The sequence below is a fragment of the Jaculus jaculus genome, chromosome 6 (assembly GCF_020740685.1).
Source record: "Jaculus jaculus isolate mJacJac1 chromosome 6, mJacJac1.mat.Y.cur, whole genome shotgun sequence".
Taxonomy (NCBI): Eukaryota; Metazoa; Chordata; class Mammalia; order Rodentia; family Dipodidae; genus Jaculus; species Jaculus jaculus.
Genome location: NC_059107.1, coordinates 150,336,372 through 150,363,002, shown reverse-complemented (window position 1 = coordinate 150,363,002; position 26,631 = coordinate 150,336,372). Strand labels below are relative to the sequence as shown.

At 43.7% G+C, this 26,631-nt stretch overlaps 1 protein-coding gene across 4 annotated transcripts; it reads right to left on the bottom strand.

Annotated features, from left to right (window-relative positions):
* Positions 1-390: 390 nt before the first annotated feature.
* Positions 391-26,631, bottom strand: Fbxo7 (F-box protein 7). Of its 4 annotated transcripts, none has more exons than XM_004650251.2 (9): positions 26,417-26,631; positions 22,533-22,824; positions 15,619-15,846; positions 13,644-13,785; positions 10,898-10,981; positions 6,484-6,579; positions 3,539-3,715; positions 2,041-2,078; positions 391-1,115 (listed from the first exon to the last, which is right to left on the bottom strand). In XM_004650251.2, the coding sequence occupies exons 1-9, from the start codon at positions 26,536-26,538 to the stop codon at positions 720-722; spliced, it is 1,575 nt and encodes a 524-aa protein (XP_004650308.2). In that variant the 5' UTR covers positions 26,539-26,631; the 3' UTR covers positions 391-719. The 4 variants fall into 4 exon arrangements, with proteins under 4 accessions (XP_004650308.2, XP_045008638.1, XP_045008640.1 ...); XM_045152703.1 differs by lacking the exon at positions 26,417-26,631 and adding an exon at positions 26,221-26,274 and having other exon boundaries at positions 22,533-22,672; XM_045152705.1 differs by lacking the exon at positions 26,417-26,631 and adding an exon at positions 26,221-26,235.

Genomic DNA, 26,631 nt, shown 5'->3' with positions numbered 1-26,631 from the left:
TAAACATGCTTTTGTATGTGTGCGTGCACGTGCACACGCTAGGGCCTCTTGCCACTGCAAACGGTGTTCCTGTTGTAACCAGTCACCGCCTGTGCTCAGCAGGCTTCTAACCATTCTTAAATACAAGTAACCCTTAGGCTGCAGATGGCTTAGCCATTAAGGCGCTTGCCTGCGAAGCCTAAGGACCCAGGTTTGAGTTCCCAAAACCCACTTCAGCCAGGTGCACAAAGTGGCACATGTGACGTGTTCATATGCAGTGGCTAGAGGCACCCATTCTCTGCACCCCCTCTCCACACACACACACACACACACACACACACACACACACACATGTAACCCTATGAATCTGTTCTGTTTATCAGATATATCTGTAATAAGACAGCCACATGATTGTATTCATCTGTTCTTTATTAACCTGGCACAGGGTGTCATCACACCAGTATCACAAGCTCCATTCTAGAGAAGAACCCAGAACAAACTGAGGAATGCAGAACAGGAAACCAGTACCCAAATACTCTCTTGGCAACCTTGCCTGAAACAGAGTCACTTCAGCTTCAGCGCCCTGGAGCTATAAATAAATACACCTACTGACAGGCTCTGGGAGTGATCTCTCACCACCAAATCAGGAAATGACACTAGAGATCAGCACCTGAGGAGATGGCATCTGTGGCTTAAAACACATCCACAGAGCTGAGCTCCAGGGTGAGATTCTGTACCAATCACATGAATGGTAGCCGGCTGTGGCTGTCGGTGGGCCGACCCCTGCTGGGTCTGAAAGGAAATCTGTTGTTGGAGCCACCTCTCCCTGGTAAGAAGGGGTGAGGTCCTGGAAGTGGGCCAATTGGATCAAAACGTGGTCTGAGTGGAGGGAACTGGCCGGGTGTCTCCCCAGGCCCCGGGATGAGTGAAGTGATTGGGTCCCCAACACAAGGAAATACTGGTCTTTGATCATATTCACCACCAATAATTCCTGGAGGAAGGAGTGAGCTGGGAAGAAAAGGCCTGGGATGCAGGGGGTTGGGATAGAATGGGATCGGGTGGGACGGGGGTGGCAGGAACATCGCGTGCCGCGCTCTCTGAGCTTCCTTCCGTTGTATGTACCTCTTTCTGTATAGCTGTAGAAAAGAAAAGAAAATCAAGACATGGTAAGTGATTTGAAGGCTCCCCCAAGTCCCACCTTGCTGCCACTGTGTGTTGGTCCCCTGCACTCCGCCCACACAGCCACCCCCCACAACCCCCCCCCCCAAGCACAGCAGCCCCACAAGCAGGCGAGTGAGGCCTTCCTGTGCACGGTCACTGAGTGGTTGTGCCAAGCTGAGTTCACACTAAGTCCAAAGGGGGAATTAACTGAGTGTCATGTATGTTTTAAGACTGCAATACAGAACACCCAAACCAACAGGCCATCTTAGCTTGACCATTTTTTAAGTAGAAATTTAAATACTTGTTGAAAATATCTTGAAATCTATAAAGTCCAGGTATAGAAAGAGTAGAAGAGCAACACTTAGTTTTTTGAACTACGTTAGGCTTACTCAATTTAAAATAAAAACTCCGTGAGTATTTAAGGTATGGCATATACTCAAGAATGGTGTTCTGTATTTTGCACATATTTGAGGGCTTTCATTGAGTTTTATTCTGCAGTCCATCACCCCAATGAGTTTTTTTCTCAGCCCAGTCCAGATCTCTTCACAGTAGCCCTCTGAACACAAAGCCACACATTTTCTTTCCATGAAGAACTATGCCAGCTAGCTGACAGCTGAAGACCAACAGCACTAAGACAACTCAGATGTTTTTTGAAAGAAAAATAAATAAGATGTTGTATGTTAGTTAAGATGAAATCATACTAAAAAATTTTCTCTGTAATTAAAAGAAAACAAAGACTAAGTCTAAAGTAAAAACTAAAAACATTTTCATTTAGTAGTATTCAGCAATAAATTTGATGAGCATACTTATTACATCATAATAAAAGAAAAAACCTGCACTATTAGGTCACTAGCTATTTCTGAGTCATGCACATTAATCTTTATATTTAAAAATACGTACTTCTTTCCAATCTGTGTCTCGACCTCTGACAGTACCATCTAAAAAAGAAAAGCAAACAAACAAAAAGATTAAGAAGCACTTCATTTACCCAGCATTAAATTTTGGGCTTTTGTCCTACAGAATTGAGACTTCCCCATTCAGCATAAAATGGAACACAAGGTGTCTATACCATTACTTTCCTGAATCTCACTTACCTCTTTCTTGCGAGGTCAGGGTGATCTTCACTGCTCTGCCCTTCCTGGTGATTCAAGCAGTGACCCTCAGGGATTCTGGAGGGCAGCCACATGGCTGCTGTCCCTGCAGTCACAGGTCACCTGTGCATCTTCTCCCTCTGGCTCATCTAACTGGACAACAGCCTCTGAGTGTTGGTATCACAGCCCACACTTACTGCCGGAAGTCAAGCTAACCAGTCACGTTCTGAGAGTGCACCCTGCGCAGAGCTACTTTGACATGCTTACTGAGCCTGAACACGTGAGGAGAGCAGAACCAGTCAATTTTAGGTCTAATGACAAGAGCCTTCTCTACAAACGACCACATCAGGGTGGCAGTCGGTTTCTGAAGGCTGTAACCTCACATGGTATTTATAAGAACATGCAACCTATTGAGCTGCGAGCCACAATCTGGATGAAAGACTGGGCACATGTGAATTTGCAACAGAAAGGGCATTTGCTCTCAAACGCATAGGACAGCCTACTCCTTGTCACTTGCTCCACATCTGAGGTTCACTTTATCTTTCCTTTTGACAATGATTTAACTGTGACTTGCAAGCAACTGTGACAGTCATAGTCTCAATTTTGGATTCATGGAGGTGTAAGTGCTAGTAAGTGCTGTTTTTTTGTTTTGTTTTGTTTTGTTTCCTATTATGATTTGTTGTTTTGTAAAATGAGCCACTGAATTAATTTCATGACCCACCATAAAGAAACAGCTTGAAAAACATTGATTTTTAGTGGTGACCAAAAAAAACTCCACAGTTGGTTTCTTTGGCCTTGATCTGGAAATCTCAGTGCAATGTGATCGCTAGGTCACAACCAGCTGCAGCAGCACTCCAAAAGTGAGCTGTGCTCTTGGCCCCAACACCAACCCCAGCCAAGGAAGGAGGGTAGAAATGCAGGTCATTTCTAAGTCAGATACTGAATACTGAATCACCAGGTAGTGCCAGGCAGTGAAGATCACCCTGCCCTCGCAAGAAAGAGGTGAGATTCAGGGAAGTAATGGTCGTTCGAGGTAATAAACCTGTCTTCTGTGTGTCTAACCTGGCATAACAACATATCTACTCTGAGGGGTTATCCACATGGCAGAGGGCATGAGATTATGAGCAGTAGGTTTCCGTGGCACAGGCAATGGTCACAAAGCATAAGGTCACTACTCAGAAGCTGTTCCTTACCCTTCAGAGCACAAAGCAAAACTGACCAAAAAAAAAAAAAAAAAACTGAAAACACCACAGCAACTATGTAAGAAAAATCATTTTCTTTTTAACGGATGTCATTAGATAAATTACCTCGAAAATCCCGCAGATATAAAAACCTCCACAGCAGTGGATCACTTGAAGCAATGAGGAGGTCACGACAGACCACAGACAAAGACAGGACAGAGCGAACATCCAAGAGTCGGAAGATCCGTAGTTTCAGCTCCAGTGGGAGAACAACCAGCCCAAATACATCTGGAAGGTTCAAAGCTAAACAAAGAGAAAAGAAAACAGGTGTCCCAAAGTTAAGAGAACCTCGGTTTCCCCACATGTTCATCAACTGAAGAGGTAACAGGTGCATCATCTAAAACAAATTGTCAACCCTGGGCTCGCTCAATTACCCCTTACTCAAAAACTCTAAGCGCTCACACCCTCACATTCTGTAGAAAGACTACGGATTGAAGCCAGGTTTCATGCAGGCTAGGCCGTGGGGCTACATCCCTGGCCCCAAACATGCTGAAATACAGATGAGATAAGTAACTGTGACAATTACCAAGTATTTTCCAATGACCTCATCTCAAGCAATATTCGATGTAACAAAATTCTTCTGCTCAACCAAAGCAAATGGGAAGTCCACTTACTTTTATAACAGATTCCAACTCCTGCCACTGCCACTACATGCCTTTGGACAAGTGATTTAAACTCTAACTCAAATCCTTCATCTATAAAATGGGTTAATATTACACACCACCTACCTCACTGCTATTGTGAGAACTTAATGTGTCAGTACGTCAAGTTTTCCCACGGTGTCTGACACACCGCAAGCACAGACGTGCGATCACTGCTGCCTGACAGTGAGCAGGCAGAGAAGAGGACGAGATTCTGAGCAAAGCCAAGAAAACAGACGACATCCCAAAGTCAAGTAAAAATCATTCATTAATACAGGCTGAGTATCTTTCATCCCAAATGCTTGTGACTAGAAGTGTTTCAGATTTAGGACTGTGAGATTTGAGTATGTTCATAGAATTTACCCACTGAGCATCCCTTGCCTGAAAGTCCCAAATCCAAAGATTTCTGGAAATTGTTGGCCCTCAAAAAGCCAATGTTAGGGCTGGAGAGATAGCTTACCAGTTAAGCCCTTGCCTGTGAAGCCTAAGGACCCAAGTTCGAGGCTCAATTCCCCAGGACCCACGTTAGCCAGATGCACAAGGGGGCACACGCATCTGGAGTTCGTTTACAGAGGCTGAAAGCTCTGGCATGCCCATTTTCTCTCTCTCTCTGCCTCCTCCTCTCTGTCGCTCTCAAATAAATAAACAAACAAACAAACAAAATTTTTTAAAGCCAATGTTAGATTTCATATTTTCAAATAATGGGTGTTCAACTTGTACTAGCTTCCTTGCAATGATACTACTCTACACTAGCAAAGAAACAGAAGACATACCTAAATTTTTGAAATTTACATTATCCCCTTTCCCTCTTCACCAACTGAAGAGGAGAACTATGAAGGTAACAGTCAAGGCACCATACAACTTCAAGCAAAAATATTTACTTCCCTGCATACAAACAGGAAAAAAACATGTATCTATTTGTGTAAGTCTAAAACTGTTCATTGGCTAAAGGATTGTGGTCAAATTATATCACAGTTCTCAACTTCTCCCTACTCCATAATTATACTTTCAACCACTATCATCAGGGCTGGCCACTTCTGACTTGCCCTTCCAGTGAAATGTGAGTGGAAGTGACACATCTGACTTCTGAGCCAAAGCTGTAAGGATCAACACAAAATTGGGTCTCTGGCTGTGTCTCCCTCTGGTGCCTCTGGCTCAGGAATAGCATGTCCTGAATGAAGATCTTTTAGCCAGAACAAGCCCACACCCCACATATGCATGACTGAGAGATAGATACCTGTTCTTATTTTAAACTTTCTTAACACAATACAAATAAACAGAAAGCTAATAAAAGTGTTTTGAGAGAATTACAAAGCTTACTGAATTATAAGTGCTTCACCCATAAAAAAGAGGATAATAAAATCAATTTCAATGTTACTAGCATTAAACATTCACAAACACATGAAAAATCCAAACTGCCTGGCTTAGAACACCCAATAACTGGTTTTAGAAAAAGAAAAATGAAAAACTTAGACCCACTTCATAGGTAAACATTATTTATTTATGTTTATTAAACACTGATCATGTGCCAGACTATGAATACTAAAGTACAAGAGATATTCCTTACCTCCAATTCACAGCCTTACATTGAATCATGTCAACCATTATGATACAGGGAAAAAATTGCTATCGAAGCCAGCTATGATGGGAAGGCTGAACCAGGAGGATCATGAGTTCAAGGGAAGCCTGCCCTACAGTGAGACAACCCTGTCTCAAAAAAAGTGGAAAAAAGGCTAGAGATATAGCTTAACAGTTAAGGTGCTTGTTGGCAAAGCCAAAAGTCCCAAACTCAATTCCCCAGTACCCATGTAAAGCCATATGCACAAGGTGGCACATGCGTCTGGGGTTCATCTACAGTAGCTAGAGGTCCCAGCATACCCAATCTCATTCATTCTCTCCCTCCCTCTCCCTCTCCCTCTCTCTCTCTCTCTCTCTCTCTCTCTCTCTCTCTCTCTCTCTTTCTGTCTCTCAAATAAATAAATAAATGAATAAATAAATAAATAAAATATTTTAAAGTGGGAGGAAAACCACTAGAAAGCTAGTGGGGGGAAAAACACTAGAAACCACTAAGAGAAACTGGATTAATAGGCTAACATTTAAAGAAAAAACATGAGCTGGGTGTGGTAGCTCACGCCTTTAATCCTAGCACTCAGGTGGCTGAGGTAGGAGGATCACTGTGAGTTCGAGGCCACCCTGAGATTCCATAGTGAATTCCAGGTCAGCCTGGACTAGAGTGAGACCCTACCCCGAACCCCCCCCCCCCGCCAAAAAAAAAAAAACACAGAAGCTTAGTCTTAAAGAACAGAAGCACATTAAGTACCCTGGCTATGCCTTCTGGCCATTCAACCTATGAGATGTATCATCTCTTACCTTGTCGGGTGAAAGCTAGAAGAGGATACACCAGCTGGTCTTTGAAGAGGCGAGAGAGCTTCTGAAGATCTTTGTACACCTTAGCTGCATCTTCCCCTAGAATGAGTTTTGAAAATTAAAAGTCAAAACACAAAATCAAGTGGAAACACTTGAAATGGTGTCTGTCTTCTACTTCCATCAAACCAACCCAAGTGCCAAATCTTCACAAACAACTCCTGCAAGGACAAGCAGAAGCTAAAAGTCGTAGAGAACAGGAAGCACAGAGCATGACTCACACAACTGAATCAAGATATGAATATCAAACTATTATAAATGGGCTCAACTTAATTATCTTCAAGGCCACAACTGTTAAAGAAAATACTGTGAGACGTGTACCTCTGCCTAAGACTCACTGATCAGTCTATTCTAGGCACTGAGCTCAACGGGGAACAGTTCCTACAGAGGTTGGAGCCCAGTAAAATAACTGAACTTATCACCGAAGTGCCAAGCATTTTTCAAGCTTCTCAAATCAGTTCTCTAAGAGAAAGGTACTGTGACCCCTTCTCTTTAATTTTTTTTATAAGAGAGAGAATTGGCACACCAGGGCCTCTAACTACTGCGACTGAACTGCAGATGTGTGCGCCCCTGTGACGCCTTGTGTGTGTATGCCACCTTGTGCATCTGACTTATTCGGGTTCTTAGGAGTCAAACCTGGGTCCTTAAGCTTCGCAAGCAAGTGCCTTAAACTCTAAGCCATCTCTCCAGCCCCTATGGTACCCTTTTAAAAGTCAGGACATGATGGGCGTGGTGGTGCACACGCCTTTAATCCCAGCACTCCAGAGGCAAAGGTAGAAGATCGCCTTGAGTTCGAGGCCACCCTGAGAATACACAGCGAATTCTAGGTCAGCTTGAGCTAGAGTGAGACCCTACCTCAAAAAACAAACAAAAAAAAAAAAGTAGAGATTGTCCCAAACCCCAGAAGTGGTACAGCAGGGTCAGTACAGACCTAAGTGTGCCAGGTGCCAAATGACTGTTAAGCAAGTACGGTCAGCCGGTCCCTTGATCACCAGAGTTGCCAGTACTGGGGCGCGAACCCAGCCCTCACGGTTAGACTTCATTTTAACTCGAGTTCAAGTGTTTCGCAAGTCCACGTACATGTGGAGCATGAGTAAGCTGGCCCTGCAGTTCCCACATCAGCTTTGTGCTTTACCAGGTACGCCATGGTAGACAGAGACTCGTCTGACCCTTACATTTGCTCACCACCACTGCACCAGAAAAGAGCTGTTGACACATACGGCTCAATGCCCAATGCCCAGTGCACCAGGAGTTTATGTGCACGTCCTCGCCATTCTAGATTTACATACTGCACCTTAACAATAGCATGCTCATTATAATTTGGTCCATAAGAATGAAGAAAAGCTATACAGAACTAGAGGGACTGCTCAGTGGTTAAGGTGCTTGCCTGCAAAGCCTTAAGGACCCAGGTTCAATTCCCCAGTACCCATATACAGCCAGATGCAGAGGGTGGCGCATGCATCTGGAGTTTGTTTGCAGTGGTGCATGTTCTCTCTCTCAAATGAATTTAAATAATAAAAATAAAAATGTAGTTAAATTTTTTTGTTCTGTAAACCTGTGCTCGTAAGCTTGAAATCTGATGTCTAGACAGAGGCATCATTAACAATAAAACTTGGGCTGGGGAGACAGCTCATTTAAACAGGTGCTTGCTTGGCAAGCATGAGTTTGATCCTCAGTACCCACCTAAAATGCTGTGGTGACAGAACACCTGTAATGCCAACACTCTGGAGGTAGAGACAGGTGGCTCCCTGAGGTTCAATGGGGAGCCTATATAGCCTAACTTGTGGGATCCAGGCCAGTGATATCCAATCTCACAAAGAAGACACTTGAGGAATGACACTCAAGGCTGTCCTCTGACCTCCATATGCTCGTGCACACATACGAACACACATATCATATTGCAAAAAAAGTGAATGCGGGCTGGAAAGATGGCTTAGTGGTTAAGCGTTTGGCTGTAAAGCCTAAGGACAATGGTTCAAGGCTCGATTCCCCAGGACCCACATTAGCCAGATGCACAAGGGGGCGCACACGTCTGGAGTTCGTTTGCAGTGGCTGGAGGCCTGGGCGCACCCATTCTCTCTATCTGCCTCTTTGTATCTGTTACTCTCAAATAAAATAAAAATAAACAATTTTTTTAAAAAAGTGAATGGAACCTGAGGAGCAACAACTGAGATCATCCGATGACCTCTATGCACACATGAGAAACATGCGTGCAAACCCACATACAAAATCAACTGAGTTCAAGGTCTTCTTTCAAATGTGAAGAACAATTTTCTTTAAATTTTTTCTTTCAACAGTCTGTAAGTTTTTAATTAGGACTTATGTAAATAACAGTACTTAGTACTATCTCCTAGGATCTATAAGCCTCAATAAAATGAAAAAGCCTTGACAAATAACAGCATATTCCTACCCAACATAAAAGTACCATATTAGGGCTGGAGAGATGGCTTAGCGGTTAAGCGCTTGCCTGTGAAGCCTAAGGACGCCGGTTCGAGGCTCAGTTCCCCAGGTCCCACGTTAGCCAGATGCACAAGGGGGCGCACGCGTCTGGAGTTCGTTTGCAGAGGCTGGAAGCCCTGGCACGCCCATTCTCTCTCTCTCCCTCTATCTGTCTTTCTCTCTGTGTCTGTCACTCTCAAATAAATAAATAAAATGTTTAAAAAGTACCATATTAAAAATATTTAATGGAAGTCTATAAGCTTAGACAAAGATATTAACTTTCTGCCTTTCCTTTCACTTCCTTTTGCCTTAGAAGAGAAACAAGATGAAGAGGAGGAACCTGAGTTAAATCTCTATTAAAGTTGTTCTTTAAAGACTGGAGTCAGACATCTCCCATCCGACCCTAAACCTCTCCATTCACAAGGCCTATGACAAGGAGGTGGTTTAACGTCTTCGAGACCTGTGTCCTACAGTATGAAATGGGCAGCAAGATTTCTCCCTGCTATTGAGATACAGTGCTGTAGCCAAGGAAGTTCAAGTTCTTCTGATCCTAATGGAAAAAGCACATTTGCAGATTTACAGGTAGTACATACATTCTCAACAGGGGCAATAACACTCCATGGGGCAAATACTGGTCCTTGGGAGATTAAAAACTTCCCCAGCTATTACAATGGTTGCAATCTCCCAAAAGGCTAAAGTATATAAATAAATATGTAGTATATTTACAGTATTACAACTTCTGGGGCCACTGGAGATATAGCTCAGTGGTAAAGCACTTGCCTAGCATGTGTGAGGCCCCAGGCTCAATCCCTAGTACTGGGTAGAGTGACTGGGTATCATGGAGGAGGGATTCTAACCCACAAAGGCTCCTTGATGGAGTAATAATAAGAAAGACTTTAAATGTTCAGTTCAGCTAGTGCCCAAGTTCTGAATCTACGTCCATCTAGACAGCCTTATAAACATGTGTTCTGCTACTCTTTTTCCCACTAATTTTCATATGTCAGTCTGTCAACAGCTGATTTGCTCTTCAAACAAGAGTAAGCCTTCAAAGCAATGACCAGGACACAGCCAGCCTTGCCAAGAGATGTTGCTATAAACTCTATCTCCTTCCTATACTCAGCATTCTCACCTAGATCTTAATACTTACCTCCTAAGTTTACTGTGAGTATTAAAGGGAATCGCATCCTTTAACGGTACGTGTTCAGTACAAAACAGAAAGGGAAAAAATAAACTGGTTTCCCTCTACACTCCACTTCTTCTCTGGCTGCCTCTCACAGTTTGGGTTTTAAGTGAGAAACAATAAATATTTTCAAAAAGAAAAAAACTTTTTTAAGCCAATTTGTAACTTTATAGAACATAAGCAAAACCATACTTAGAATACAACTTCCTAAGCAAGTTCCAATCTCACCCAATAGTAATATTTATATCAAATTTATATTTAAAAGTATTTGAATAGTTTTTCCTCCAGTAATATTCAATAAGAAAGTTTCACTGAATCATCTCCATGAAGGGCAGATCTTCTCTATTCTAATTAAATACAATCTAGGTTTTGTCTATACTAATTAAATACAATCTCCAAAGATTCACACAGAAACTATGAAGGAGAAGCAAAGTATGGTGAACTGTTCTGTACACAAGCGTTATACCAGCATTGCAAATATAATTCAGCATCTATGCTCTTTTTCCCCCTGTATTCCTGGTGCTAGACATGAGACTTGAAATCTCACACATGCAAGCACTCTATCACTGAGCTATACAAGCCCAAAATTTCTTAATTCTTAGAAGGTATCATTGTCTCAGACTTTGCTTTCACCTCATATAGAAATGTTCAGCCTTTTAAACAGTATCTGTCAGTTTTCTGTATTTTTTGAGTGACCCTTCTCAAGGCTTCATTCTAAAAGTTAAGTCATGATTACATCACCTGGTTCTTCGGTGCAAATAAAGGCTTCTGGCAGCAGCTGCAATCGTTTCACACTTTTAATCTCACTGTTGATTTTTAGTGTGGCTATAAATAGACAAAAGGAAGATGATGAAAATTTACTGTCACTTCACCAATCGCTTCCTTTTTTAATATAGGCTACATTTCCTTGCCTGTAATATACTAAAGACACATTATTTCAAACAAACTGTTCTGTGCCTATGTTTTCCCTCAGAGCAAGGTCAAAACTGTAAACCTTTCATGAAATAATAATCACTTTCAAGCAGCACCCTTAAAGACGACAACATCTTTATATTAAACCCATTCAGTACCACCAACAGCAGCTTATCAGTAATTGAGAGAGATGCAGGTAAATACAATGAAACCATTATTTCTAATTAAGTCACTAAAAATACTTTTTTTTTTTTTTTTATCTAACCATCAGCAATGGCCAATCCTTGTTCATTAAAAGAATCCTGCTAGTTCTCACAGTATCATTACTCTCTGGGCACCAAGGACCAGTATCCTGACATCACCAGAGGGTTCAATTTTAGTCCTGTGTACAAAGACGCACTTCATCTCGTCCCATGAAAGAGCCAGTGATGGGCTCATGCACGTGTGCACCAAGGAGGACACCCTGGGTGAAGGAAAGGTTTACGGACACACTGTTCCTTTTCAGACTCAAGCCTGGGATGACTGGCTATGTATAAGCCTTCAAATCACTAATGTGTCAAGAATAATAAAAGAACAACACATCAAAAAATAAGAAATCATCAAGACATTTAGTAAAGAGAGATTATATGCATGACATTACTTACATAAGAAATGGAAGTAAAAATTATAGCCTCACATCACTATTTGGTAACTTCAACCTTTAAGTGGTATCATGACATAGCAGGATGACTAGGTAAGGGCAGAAACTATTGACGTTCTGGGTACAGTTATGCCCAACTCAAAGCTACACCTGCCAAACTGAAGGAGTGCTGAGGGTCCTGATGCCACCGTGCAGCCACACTCCAACAGCGTCGCTGAAGCTGTAAGAGCTGAATCTGCGGGACATGTAAATAACACTGCAAAGACGCTGTGGTTTAAAAGAAAATAAAAAATTACATAACACAGGACCTGCAACTACCTTCTATTTCAAAGATCAAGATACTTTAAGTCAGTATCCTTCAAAGTAAATTTTAGCAGGAAAAAGAAACTTTCCAACACAAGATCTCAGGAAGCGAGAAAGACGTGTTGCTTGTGGTGACAGAGTCTCTACCTCACTTCCATCTCAGCAGAAAATCCCTGATATAAGGCAGCGTGCCCTCTGCTACACAATTAGCTACACTGAAAATAAACAGTAACTTAACTAGCTGAAAAGATTAACCTCAAAAACAACAAACACAACAGCCAGGTGTAGTGGCATTCACATTTAATCCCAGCACTCAAGAGGCAGAGGTAGGAGGATCACCATGAGTTTGAGGCCACTCTGAGACTACATAGTGAATTCCAGGTCAGCCTGAGCTAGAGCGAGACCCTACCTTAAAAATCCAAAAGACAGGGCTGGAGAGATGGCTTAGCGGTTAAGCGCTTGCCTGTGAAGCCTAAGAACCCCGGTTCGAGGCTCGGTTCCCCAGGACCCATGTTAGCCCGATGCACAAGGGGGCACACGCGTCTGGAGTTCGTTTGCAGAGGCTGGGGGCCCTGGCGCGCCCATTCTCTCTCTCTCCCTCTATCTGTCTTTCTCTCTGTGTCTGTCACTCTCAAATAAATAAATAAATAATTTTTTAAAAAATCCAAAAGACAAATAAAATAAGCTGAGCATGGGGGCATGTGCCTACAATCCCAACACTCTGGAGGTAGAAATAGAAAGACTGAAGGCAACTTTGACTACATGAGACCCTGTCTCAAAAAATCTAAACTAGCCAGGTATGGTGGCACATACCTTTAATCGCAGCACTTGGGAGGCAGAGGTAAGGATTTGCAAGAGTCCAAAGCCACCCTGAGACTACATAGTGAATTCCAGGTCAGCCTGGGCTACAGTGAGACCATACCTGGAAAAAAAAAAAAAAATCTAAAACTAAACAAAAACAGAAGAAAAATGGAACATCCTGGTCATTTAAGTGGGTCTTCAGTACATGTAATCATTAGAATATTCCAGGAATCACTGGTAGTTGGGAAAAATTGAGCTACATCTGAGCTCAAATGAAATCGAGAGGTGGGATATACTGCCACCGGGGTGCATCTTCTTAGTGAGACAAGAAATTGTGTTCAGTGACTTCCAAAGGTGGAGGGTGGGGTAGATCAAGCACACACATACTAAGGCCTCAGAACCTAGCAGTGATTGTGTGCTGCTGGTCACAGAGATGCCAAACTAGATAAATGGGAACCTTGTTCAACCTTACAACCCAAGGTCAACACTTTAAAAATAAAGCCATCCAGAGATGGGCATAAAAAAGAGAAAAATAATTCTTCAACAAAATCATATATAATAAAACTCAGGTCACTCCCATTGTGTCAACTCCCTATAGAACAAAATATGATGAAGACCAAGACCTCAAAGAAGAAGGAATGCCCTAGGAGTGCCTGAATAAACACCAGCCTCGTGTTCTTAATCCTACAGACACGTTATCAGTGGTTAGTAATTAAATAAACCCAAAACTCTACCATAATAGCCAGCCATTATAGTGCCTATAAAACATTTAGAGAGAAGTGCATGTGTTTGATGCCTACACTAGCAACCGGGACAGGGCTGCACAATTACCGTTCACAATGATCAGGTTTCCCAAAGGCACACAGGTGAGCAGGGCAGAGCCGCCCTCGCAGAGGGGGTGCGCATACTGCAGCTTGTACACGCCGCCCGACTTCCACAGCTCGGGCATTGACACTGCTTTGGCTTCAGTCCCCTGAGAAATGAAATGAGAAAAGAAAAAAAATAAAGAAAGAAAGAAATGAAGGCATGACACTAAAAAAAAACAAACAAAAGGTTCCTAAATTGTTTAGAGATACAGCCCCCTTTAACAAAACATGTCACATTAATTAATACTGCTGGTAATGGAAGATAGGTTGTAGTATTTTTCTGTCAAAATTTTTGTTAAACAGGTAAAATAACATCATAATAAGGCTTCTTCAAAGACTAACTGTAGCAGACAGCTTTAGGCTCACTGAGATGAACTTCCAGACCAGGCATAGTTATGAAGGAAGGGATATTTATTGAAGCTTACAGATCCAGGGGAAGTTCCATAATGGCAGAAGAAGCTGGCCTGCCTTCACAGGCCCAAGCAGAGAGAAAGAGAAGTACAAGCCAAAAGCCACACAGCACAGCACACTTCAGGAACTCCACCTAGGCACACTTTGCATATCTTTAGATTGAAATCTGAAACCCACCAGTGATACTGCCTCCAGCCAGGTGGCTGCAGATGCAAACTACAAACAAACAACAGAATATATTGGGGCCATCTCTTCTATGCAAACCACCACACTAACATCTCTCCCTAGCAAAGCCACATTACCAAGACTAGCTCAAATACTGCTTCTTTTGTTCTTTAATAAAGCCCTTCTCAGAAATCGTCATTCCCTCTTCTATTCCTAACATTCTGTCCCCTTTCTATTTATTATTGTACACTTATTTCCTGGCTCAGTGCATGGCATGTGCAGCCGTGCAAGGAATTATTCTGGTCCGCAGGCCAGAAGCACGAACTGTGCAGGAGTATGCAAAAGTTCAGCTCCATCTATACTAAGTCAGAATCTTCATTCTGAAAAGATCCTTAGTCAGTTTGAGAAGTTCTTCACTAATGTCCTCTTCTGTGACTCCCTGGCACCCTATATGTGCGAGTGTATTTCCTAGAACTAAACTGATGTGCCGGGAATGGTGGCGCACGCCTTTAATCCCAGCACTAGGGAGGCAGTAGGAGGACTGTCATGAATTCAAGATCACCCTGCGACTACAGAGTGAATTCCAGGTCAGCCTGGTCTAAAGCAAGACCCTACCTCAGAAAACCAAAAACAGCACTTATCTAATGTTCTACCATGGCTTATATCCACGTCTATCTCTGCCATCCTCAAACTGTGGCAACTTGAGAACAAGAATCTCACACACACACACACCACGCACGCACGCACACACACACACGCACACACACCACGCACGCACGCTGCGAGCAGGGACAAAGCACACACTGGACGTTGGGCGATCTTATCAAATGCTGAGTGAAGATAAGCAGCTATAGCAAGAAGTCATCAACAGAAAAGACAACCTAGTGAGTCTAGCCATACCAGCCCACACTCACTCCATCTTATCATATATAAACTTTTGTGTTTTCATTATTTTGTTTTGTTTTGTTTTTCGAGGTAGGGTCTCGCTGTATCCCAGGCTGACCTGGAATCCACTATGGAGTCTCAGGGTGGCCTTGAACTCACAGCGATCCTCCTACCTGTGCCTCCCGAGTGCTGGGATTAAAGGCGTGCGCCGCCACGCCCGGCACTTTTGTGTTTTTAAACCAGACTGACCACCATCTCTGTGCTACCAAACAGTGCAATGGAAATGAAGAAGAAATGAAGAAGGAACACTAGCAGGGCACATCTACCAAGTACCTACTCTAACCCATAACTGAGTCTGGCATTTAGTGTTCACTAACCAACCCCACTCAATGAAGGAACCTGGAACGCAACACCTGAGTGGCAAAGGGACCCAGTGGGAAAGATACACCCTCGTCAGGTTTGGGAGTTGTTGAACTCACCTGAGGTTTGTAACCCGACTCGAGCATGAGGAGATGCACCAAGACCATCAAGGCGTCACTAGCACTAGAGCAGTCGGCTGACTGGTACAGGGTCTCCAGGGAGTGCGGCACTTGTCCTTCCACCGCTTCACTGCACAGCATCGGCTCTGACGGACAGAAACCTGCGGGCTCTTCCACTTCCACAGCATCGTGAATGGTCTCAGCCTCAACATTTTGACTAGGCCCTAACTGAAGAAAATGACAAAAATATGAATTTTTATTGATTAATTGTAAACAGAGAGAGAGAGAAAATACAGAGAATGGGCATTGCAGGGCCTCTAGCCACTACAAAGTTTGTGCATCTGGCTTTATGCGGGTACTAGTGAAACAAATGCCAGTCATTAGTCTTTGCAGGAAAGCTCCTTAGCCACTGAGCAATCTCTACAGCTCATTTAACACATTTTTTACCATCCATTTATTTATTTATATATATACCCCCCACACACACACATATATATACATAAAGTGAATAGGGATTCTCAAAGTCAAAGCATATTATGGGATTCAGAAATATAAAGCATCTCAAGGGAGCTGGCATAAGTAAATGAGCCTGAGACCTACCCTGTGTCCTGAATCCCATACCTCCACTAATTCAAGCTGACAGGCTACAAACCCAGATCTCATCCTTAAGTACTCTGAACGGATAACCACAGCAAGCCTGTTCAGTCTTCAAACTTCCACCAAAGTCACTCCTGAATATCTCTAAAGGTGCCCCTCCTACGCCTTCCTAGGCCACTGGTACTTCAGACTCTCATCATGTGCCTCTTGCCCTGCCTCCACCTTGTCTTCCAGAACTCTGAACTCACTGCTACCAGCTTCCTGGCAATTGAGTCTGATCATGCCATATGTCCCAGCTTTAAACTCACCAGATTTCCTCAAGACAGGCTATGATCATGCCTTAGACTATATCCAGAGAAATTCTTGGGAAAGAAGTTGGTACACAGTCAAGTGGGGAAATACTACATGCTGCAGCTCTCCAATCTCACCCTTTACAAAAAGCTCTGAGAAGTCTAAAAAGAAATTATAGTAATGTGCATGTAACATTTAACTAGAATACATTTTCATTCTTCACCAACATTTAACATCTCTGTGATACTTACAGAATTCACAAAACAAGCTTTTCAGAACAAGCTGAAGAATGCAGGCCTACAAAAACAAGTCCAAACTCTTAAGCATACAAGGCCTTCCCCGCCTTATCCCTGGCTCCTCATCTCGTTCACTTCCTGTCACTTCTTTCCTCCCTGCTACAATATCCCACTTCTTCAACACAGCTGAAAGAGACCACCAAGACTTGCCAGAGTTTTGGTTACTACACCTCAACACACTGACCACACATCTTCAACTCCTCATGAGGAGAAGCTTATAAGGGATTAGACTTATGTCACCCATTTTGTAACCACAGTAGAGTACTTGAGACACAGTACGTTAAACAAATGACTCTTGAATAAATGTTAAAGGATGACACTGTAGTGTCATGTTTTTGTTTTCCAAGCATTTTCTCATTTGTGCCTCACTATGATCTTATAAAGCAGGCAAGGGAGATGAGGTTGCCGTTTTATAGGTGCCATAATTTTAACTCAGAAAGATTAAATAACTGCTCAAGGTTACCAGCTTATACGACTGAAATGAATCCAGATCCTGAGGTTCACAGTCCAAGGCTTTTTAGATGTAAAACATGCTTTCAAAAAACCAAGCTACTCCACTGATTTGTTTCAAGCTTATTTCCTAGACTTGTGCTCCAACTCTTAATGTAAAGCACATGTTTCTTCTTTTTAAGGTTGTATTTCCAACAAAATGGGGAGCAAAGGAAATTAAAACTATATAATATGAATGAAAAATTGAAGGAATTGAAAGAGGCAGAGCTGACAACCATTCTTTCAAAATTTCTGAGGATGTCAGGCCTACTAGCTATGGAAGGATCAAATTCACATGCTAAAACCTCAAAACTGGCCAGGAACGGAGACATGAAACTCTTAATTCCAGCATACAGGAGGCTGAGGGAAGGAAATCTTGAGTTTGCAAGTTCAAGGCCTGGCTACATGGCGAAAACCTGACTCAAAACACACACACTCACACGAGGCTAATGCCAATTTCTAATACCTAGCAGGCTATGTCATAAAAGATGAGTTTTATTTGGTTGGTTTGGGGGTTTTTTTTTGGGGGGGGGGAGCTTGGGGGATTTGTGCAAACAGAAACTATCACACTAAAAAATACTTAGTATTGGGGCATTGGAAACAGCTCAGTAGTTAAGTGTTTACTACTTAAGCAAGAGGGTCCAAGACCACCCAAGTTCAATTCCCCAGCATACACATAAAAAGCCAGGCATGACCACACACATCTAATTCCAGTCCTGAGGAGGCAGAGAACAGAGAATCACTAGGGCTCACTGATGGAAAGGAGCAGCTCCAGGCTGAGGAAGAGACTCTGTCTCAAGGAAATACACAGATGAGCAATAGAGGGAAATGGCCTTTCTCCTCCATGCCTATGCCCAAGTGGCCACTTAGGATGTACTGGCAGTAGTGTGGAGCAGAGGATATGTAGAAAAATTTTAGAAGTGTTACCCTAAGCTGCCAATTATATAAGACATCTAAATGCCCTGGTGGGCTTATCAAACATTGCTCCTAAACCCCAAGAACCACTGTCATTTGCTGAGCCACTCTGATGCGAGTACTTATCACACTATTCCCATGTGTGGGAATTAAAAAACTGGTGGGCACCACCTCCCTAAGCAGGTCATTCTGCCACAGGCCATTTACAAGACTACAGCAAGTGACTAAACTGCATGAGGATAGCACTTGGGTCTGACACAGGTAAGTTATCCCTAGTTGTCATTAAAGATAACTCCGTGGTACGATGAAATAAGAAAATCAAGATTCCTCTCCTCTGTTTTTGTTTTCTCCATCTACTTATTTTCCTTTTCTAAGGCTCCTTCTATGTTAAATTAAGAGGTTATACTTTTTCAAGAACCTCAGACACTATTTATGAGTTCCATTTTAGTTTCCATGCTAATATTTTTCACAATACAAAACACTGTGCATTCAGGACTGAAAATACTGCCTTGAGGCACCATTAATTTCACTAGAATTTCCAAAAGCTTCATAGTATCAGATGATTTTTAGAGTACACAGAAGTAAAGGAAATGGGCTCTTCTAAGTTACTCTGAATGAGCCCATGAGCAAATCCAGACTCAGAAATGTGATTTAAATATGTAATCAAATATCCTTATTCACTTCTCAGACTGCTGCTATGAAGCAGAAGCCCACAACAGCTACAAAAATAGTTTGTGAAATAAATTAAAATCTACGTATCTTGAAATAATTTCACAATTTATCAACATGTTAAGTACCTCTTAGGATGTCTCTATTTAATGCTATGATTCAATGTTAACATAAAACAAATCAAATTGAGGTGATAAGAATACACACATTTGGGCTGGAGAGATGGCTTAGCGGTTAAGCGCTTGCCTGTGAAGCCTAAGGACCCCGGTTCGAGGCTCGGTTCCCCAGGTCCCACGTTAGCCAGATGCACAAGGGGGCGCACGCGTCTGGAGTTCGTTTGCAGAGGCTGGAAGCCCTGGCACGCCCATTCTCTCTCTCTCCCTCTATCTGTCTTTCTCTCTGTGTCTGTCGCTCTCAAATAAATAAATAAATAATTTAAAAAAAAAAAAAGAATACACACATTAAAAACAGCAAAAGTGGAATATGTATTAGTATTTTAAATATTATGCCCCAGGGGCTGAAAGATGGCTTAGCAGTTAAGGCACTTCCCAGCAAAGCCAAAGGACCCAGGTTCAATTCCCCAGTACCCACATAAAGCCAGATGTACAAAGTGGCACATGCGTCTGGAGTTTGTTTGCAGTGTCTAGAAGTCCTGGCTCACTTATCCTCTATCTGCCTTTCTCTCTCTCTCTCCACTTCTCTCACAACTAAATAAATAAATATCATTTTAAAAATTGTGCCCCACAAAAAAAGGGAAGATAATAAATGAGATCCTTGTGAAGTTTTTTAGTTTGTTTGCATAATAGGGTCTCACTCTAGCCCAGGCTGACCGGGGACTCACTATGTACTTCTAGACTGACCTCTAAACCCACAACGATCCTCCTACCTCTGCCTCTCAAGTGCTGGGATTAAAGGCGTGCACCACCACACCCAACCTGCCAAAGATACTCATTTAATATTTTATTTTATTTATTTATGTGAAAGGAGAGAGAAAAAAAGGTAATGGGTACACCAGGGCCTCTAGCCACTGCACACTCCAGATGCATGAACCACTTTGTATATCTGGCTTTACACGGGCAATGGGGAATCAAACTTAGGTCGCTGCAGGTAATCACCCTAACCACTGAGCGATCTCTAAAGCTCCAAAGATTTTTTTTTAAATTTATTTATTTGACAGAGAAAGACAGAGAGAAAATGGGCATGCCAGGGCCTCCAGCCACTGCAAACAAACTCCAGACATGCACACCCCTTATGCATCTGGCTAACGAAGGTCCTGGGGGAATGGAACCTGGGTCCTTTGGCTTTGCAGGAAAATGCCTTAACCACTAAGCCATCCCTCCAGCCCTCCCCCCTTTTTGTTTTGTTTTTTTCAAGGTAGGATCTTCCTCTAGCCCAGGCTGACCTGGAATTCATTATATAGTGTCAGGGTGGCCTTGAACTCACAGTGATCCTTCTACCTCTGCCTCCCAAGTGTGGGAATTAAAGGCATGTGCCACCACACCCAGCCTCCAAGATTTTTATACAAAGAAAATTTTGGGGGTTGACAAAATGGCTCAGCAATGAAGGTGCTTGCCTGTGAAGTCAAAGGACCCAGGTCCAACTCCCCAGGACCCACATAAACCAGATCACAAGGTGGTGGCACATGCATCTGGAGTTTGTTTGCAGTGGCTGGAGGCCCAGGTGTGCCCATATTCTCTCTCTCTTTAAAAAACAAAAAACAGGGCTGGAGAAATGGCTTAGCGGTTAAGCAGTTGCCTGTGAAGCCTAAGGACCCCAGTTCGAGGCTTGATTCTCCAGACCCACGTTAGCCAGATGCACAAGGGGGCGCACGTGTCTGGAGTTCATCTGCAGTGGCTGGAGGCCCTGGTGTGCCCATTCTCTCTCTCTCTCTATCTGCCTCTTTCTCTCTCTGTCACTCTCAAATAAATAAATAAAAATGAACAAAAAAAAATTAAAAAAATAAAAAATAAAAACAAAAAAAGCCAGGCGTGGTGGCGCACACATTTAATCCCAGCACTTGGGAGGCAGAGGCAAGAGGATCACTGTGAGTTCTAGGCCATCCTGAGACTACATAATGAATTCCAGGTCAGCCTGAGCTAAAGTGAAACCCTACCTCAAAAAACCAAAAGCCAAAAAAAAAAAAAAGAAAGAAAAGACAAGAAAAAGATAATTTTTGAAATGACTAGGCTATCACTGGCAAGGTCCTTGGAGGATGAGAAGAAACACACAGGATGAGCAGACAACAAAAGCAAAGTGGAGCCCACCAGATTCATGGTCACCTGGCTGTGCCCTTTCACATGCACATGTGGAAGAGAAAGAAAGGGACTGTAATCTGGTCCCCCAAAGAGAAGATGGCCCTCACTCAACAGCCTGGGTGGAGCACTGTGTTGGTTTGATTCAGGTGTCCCCCATAAACTTAGGAGTTCTGAATGCTAGGTCCCCAGCTGATGGATATTTGGGAATTAATAACTCCTGGAGGCAGTGTATTGTTGGGGGCAGGCTTAGGAGTGTTAAAGCCAGTTTCCCCATGCCAGTGTTTGGCACACCCTCCTGTTGCTATTGTCCACCATATGTTGGCCAGGAGGTGATGTTTTCCCCCTCTGCTCATGCCATTGTTTTCCCCTGCCATCGTGGAGCTTCCCCTCGGCCTGTAAGCCAAAATCAACCTCTTTTTCCCAGAAGCTGCTATTGGTTGGGTGATTTCTACCAGCAATGCAAACCGGACTGCAAGAGGCACCTTTCCAGAAAGCCCTGAAAACTAGGAAGAGGACATAAGTGACCTCTCTGCTGTGAAATGACACACTTGAACTAGACGTATTTGGTGTGTCTCAGCACCAAAATAATGAGCCTCTCTCTGGTCAGCTGGGGACTACCTCATGAACAATGGTAAGAAGCTGGACTTAGAAGGCAGACTGAGGACAGCAACACTTGGCAGCCTGTGACAGAAAAGACAACCCGACAAAGCTTGCTAATGGGTTTGATAGGGGGAGTTAAAAGGCACAGGAGGGGATTAGGGAGATGATCTGCTCAGTGGATAAAGCGCTGTCCTGTGTGAGTATGTGAGTTCAGGTCCCCAGAGCCCACATAAAAGGCAGGAGACTCTCCAGACACCTGCAGACCAACTAGCCTGGTGACTGGAGCAGTAAACAATGAGGCAGAAGGCAAAACCAACAACCAGAAGTTGTTCTCTAACCTCTACATGCACATTGTGGCAAGAATGTGCCAACCCACACACAGTAAGGGAGAAGGAACAACAGTGCCACTCAAGGCAGAACAGGAGAGCCCCTGTGGGAGGAGGGGCACAGGTACACGTCACCTCCAAATTTACGCTGGACATGCAGAGTCTGTGGTGGCAACTTAACAGTCCAGCAAATCCTTTGGAAACAACTGGGCTACAAACACAGCCTTAATAAATGAAGCAGAAACACTAGCAATTATCAGCTTAGGCGCTAAGGGACAACTGATCCAAAGGAGTATCTAAGCAAGCAGGTAAAAGGCACGGACTTCAATAATTGGTGTGCCACCAATACCTGTCCAGACACTTAGAACAGCGACCGACAACTCACTGGTGCTGATGACCCTGACTAGTGCGCCATTCAGGCCACGCGTCAATTCGACTTAGCTGCTCCATTTCCCATGTCCATCTTTGGTACGCACCATGCTGTCATCACTGCAGACATCAGACTGGGCAGCCTGTCCTTGTAACGCATCGCTCTGCTGTTCATCAGGGACGCCGGCCTGACTGGAGCTGGCGGCCAAAGGTTGGTCATTATTCTGGTGTGTGGAATGCTCTGAATCTGTGGATGAAGGTAAGTTAGGTGCTGGCATGGCATCTTCAAGAATCAAACATATCAAGTCCCCAGAAACAATCCCATACGAAGCCAAGGTCTCTTCATCTCCAGTGAGGGCATCCTTGTTGTTCAATGTAATTGCAAATCGGGTATCAGAACTGCCAAGAAAGATGGATAAGGACAGTAAGAGCTACCTGTCACACTGGCCCAAGTAATACATTTGGAACAGACACATAAGTACATGGTATGACCCTACAAGAAGTAATAGAGGAAAAAGGAAATAAAAAGTTATTTGTTTTTATCATTTGTGCCTAAGTTATATATTTTTAATAGCTAAAACTTTAGCCAAGGAGTTAAAGTATGGTTCCTACCTTTAATACATCTATTTATCAATTCTAAAATACATTTTATAGATTTTGACATCCTTGCAATTGGGACATTTAAGTTTAATGACATATCGGTCTAGAATTCACAGCATCTTTCCCTTTAGTGTTACATAAAGCAGTGTTTATCTTATAAATGATAGCAAAGTTTAAAGAAATACTCTTTCTAAGGCACAAATCACATCACATTATTCCTCTCCTGAAAGCCCACAGTGTTCTGTTTGGACTGGAGTAGAATTTCTCACATGGCCGCCGATGCCCAACACTAGAGCGTTCCACTCCCACTTCTCCCAGAGCCCCTCACGCCATCCGTCTGCTCACCCACCATGCTCTCTCACACCCATCATCTGAGAACAAGGTCACTCTCCACTGCCACGTTGGTCCTCGACTTTCTCTTCCAGGTATTGAAATGGCTGGCTCCTGGATATTCAAGTCTCAGCTCAAATGTCACCTCTTCACAGAGCCTATCCCCAGCCTACAGCACACTTTACCCTACCTGATGAAATTGTATCTTCACCACTATTTGAACACTGAATTTATCCTATTTTCTGTTTTCCCCACTACAAGCACTTAAAAGTTTCCAAAGATTAGCTATCTCCTGTGTTCAGTTCAAAACTATGCCTCTAAAACTTGGCAAATAAAGTATTTGTAGAATAAATGCAACCACCAAGCAAGTGAAACACGAGCCTGTTCAAGGACTTTACAAGACAGTGTGCTTACGCTGGTTCCAAAGCACCAGACCCACATTCTAAATGAATATTCAGTCATAAATTTGGATAGTGTCTGTCGATGATAAACAAACTCACACCTCCTACTGATAAGTGCAAGTATACTTCTCCTGATGGCCAATCATGTTTTATGTGGAAGATGGGACAAACTCAGACACCCACTGTTTAGAGCAAAAACAAGCCTGAATTAGTTCTGTAGAACAGACTGACTGACCTGGGGCAAACGCTGCTGTGCTTCAATGCACTGTGGCAAAGAGTAGTGAACAAACCACTAGAAAACACTTCAGACAGTTACATTCAGCAGTGCTATAATCGGATTACATTTTTGAGAAGTTAGCATTACATTTCTTTTTTTTTTTTCACTTTAAAAAAATATTTATTTTCAAGCAGAGAGAGAGAGAGAATGGGGCATTTCAGGGCCTACAGCCATTGCAAATGAACTCCAAACACATGCGCCACCTTGTAGTATTACATTTCTTGACAATGCTACATGTTGAAAAGTTCTCCAAGTAATTCACTTTTCTTTCACACATACTTTTTTTTTTTTTTTTTTTGCATATGTGCATCTGTGGCGTGAGTTCTGCTCATGGGCACATGGAACCAGAAGAGAACGTCAGGTGTCATCCTCTCTCCCTCGCCTACTCACTTCAGTGACACAGAGTCTCTCGCTGAACCTGGGGCTGCCACTTCTCTGAATGGCTGATGAGGGAAGCCTCAGTGATGCTCATTTCCACTCCCCACAGGACTGCATATTGCCGTGGCCAGCTGCTTATGTGGGTGCTCGGGGCTGAACTGAGGGTCAATTAGGCCCTCATGTTTGTCCATTACCAATAAAAGCATCTTTGGTAGAAAAATGACTCATTACAAAACAAGTTGCTCTGCTCCATTTTCAAAATGTTCTGACAAACAGAAAGTTGAAAGTCTGCCAGCTACTCATGATAACACCATCCAACTCCAGTAGAAAAAGGGGGGGGGGGCAAAAAGCCTCAAATGAACAATTTCTTAAGTATCATTTGTTGGTAGAGAAAGATTTTTTCAAAGTACAATGTACATTCAAGTATCTGTCTGTAGAAAAGGGAAAATGTCAGCTTTTCCTCCACTTCTGAAAAGGGAAAACTAAATGTTGTTTTCCAAGGTTCTGTCTTCTGAAACTACATAGGAGACAGCATTGCATTTCACCAAAGCATGAAATGCTAGAAACATCAAGTTTTTAAAAAATGACTTTTTTGACCAAGATCTAACCTGCTTGCTCAGAAAAGACACTTTAAACATGACAGTGTCATAAGGACTCATTTTTAAACTGTCTGTGTATTATCAAATGAACAAACTTTCAGAAGAACGAACTTATTCTCACAAGCTGAGACTTATATATCTTCCAGCTAACCAGTTTTACAGACTTGAATAAAGACAAGCCTGAAAGAAAACTAACTTGGGCTCTTGGGGATACAGTCATACTGGGTCATCCTTTCAAGATCAGCCTTAGTTAAAAAATAAAATAAAATATGTAAGTGCATTTATATGGAAATGCATTAAAAAAAGAATTGTGAAAAATGAGGGGTAATACTGTCAATGTGAAAAACACTAAAAACTTGACAAAAAGCAATGTCACAATTATGTTTAATATTAATAGTCTCTTGTTTTTTTAATGTGGAGGAAAGCAGGCTCACTTTTAAAAGTTAACCTAAAAAAAGGATGAGGAGTCCTCACATGGGTCCTTTTACTAAATCCCCTAAAAATAAAAGCAAAAGCTTATAAAGGTCATTTTAAAAAAAAAAAAAAAAGGTTCCAGTTAACGGGAAAGCGTTCTTTTGAACAATGCGCCTAACATGCCCCATGGCTTATCTTTCTTTGCAGTGGCTGTTTTTCTTAGCGTACACAAATTCCAAGTTCACTACTTGGGTATTTGAAAAGAATCGCCCTGACACTGTCCCTCTGAGCCACGGATTTATTGTTCCCAGAAAGTCTCTTCTGGACAAGCGAGCCTCAACCTGCAGCTCCCGTAAACCGATCACCGAATCCGGTCCTCTCTCGGCTAGTTCCCAAACTAAAAACTTCTCCAGGGTCGGTGATGTCTCTACTTTGGGGGGCGGGGAGGGGGAGGATGAAGGCAAGCGACATCGCACCCAGGAACGCGCGTACAGGAGCGCAGCCCTTCCCACCATACAACTCCGCACGGGGGGGAAAGCCAAGGTGCTCGCCCCCCGCACGCCGCAGACGACGAGGGTGGCCCCAGGGCGGCGGCCCCCGATGGCAAGGGCGAGTCTGCAACTGCGAGCACCCGTGACCCGCTCGGCCCAGCCGGGCACCGAGCTCCCCGGGGGCAGCGGCCCGCCGGCGGGCGTGCCCCCCGCCCCCCGCCCCAAGCGCGTCCCGCGTCTCTTCTTCCCAGCTCTCCCGGGTTTCCGTTTCCCGCCAACGCGGAAGTGGCCGACGACTCACTCACCCGGGAGCGCCGCGGCGCCCGCGGGAGGCTGCGCCATGCTCGCCGCCGGCGGCAGGACCCGGCCCAGCGAGCGGCCGCCGAGCGAGCGGCGCGGGCACCCACGCCCGCGGGGAGAGAGTGGCGGGGGGGGGTGGGGGGAGGAGAAGGGGGGCTGTCACGTGACCGCCGGGCGTTTCCCACTGCACCCCGCGCCTACCTGTACCCCCAGCCGGGCAGCAGGGCCTGCGCCAGGTGCGCGCGCAGCTGCCCCAGCGTCGGCTCGGCCTCGGGCACCTCCAGCGGCTCGGTCCGCTTGTGAAGCCGTACCCGCAGCTTCATGACGCAGGCGGCCGGACGACCGCGAGCTTCCAGAGTCGGCAGCGCCGAGGAGTAACGGGAAATCCGGAGCAGCCGAGCGCTCCGTCCGTCCGT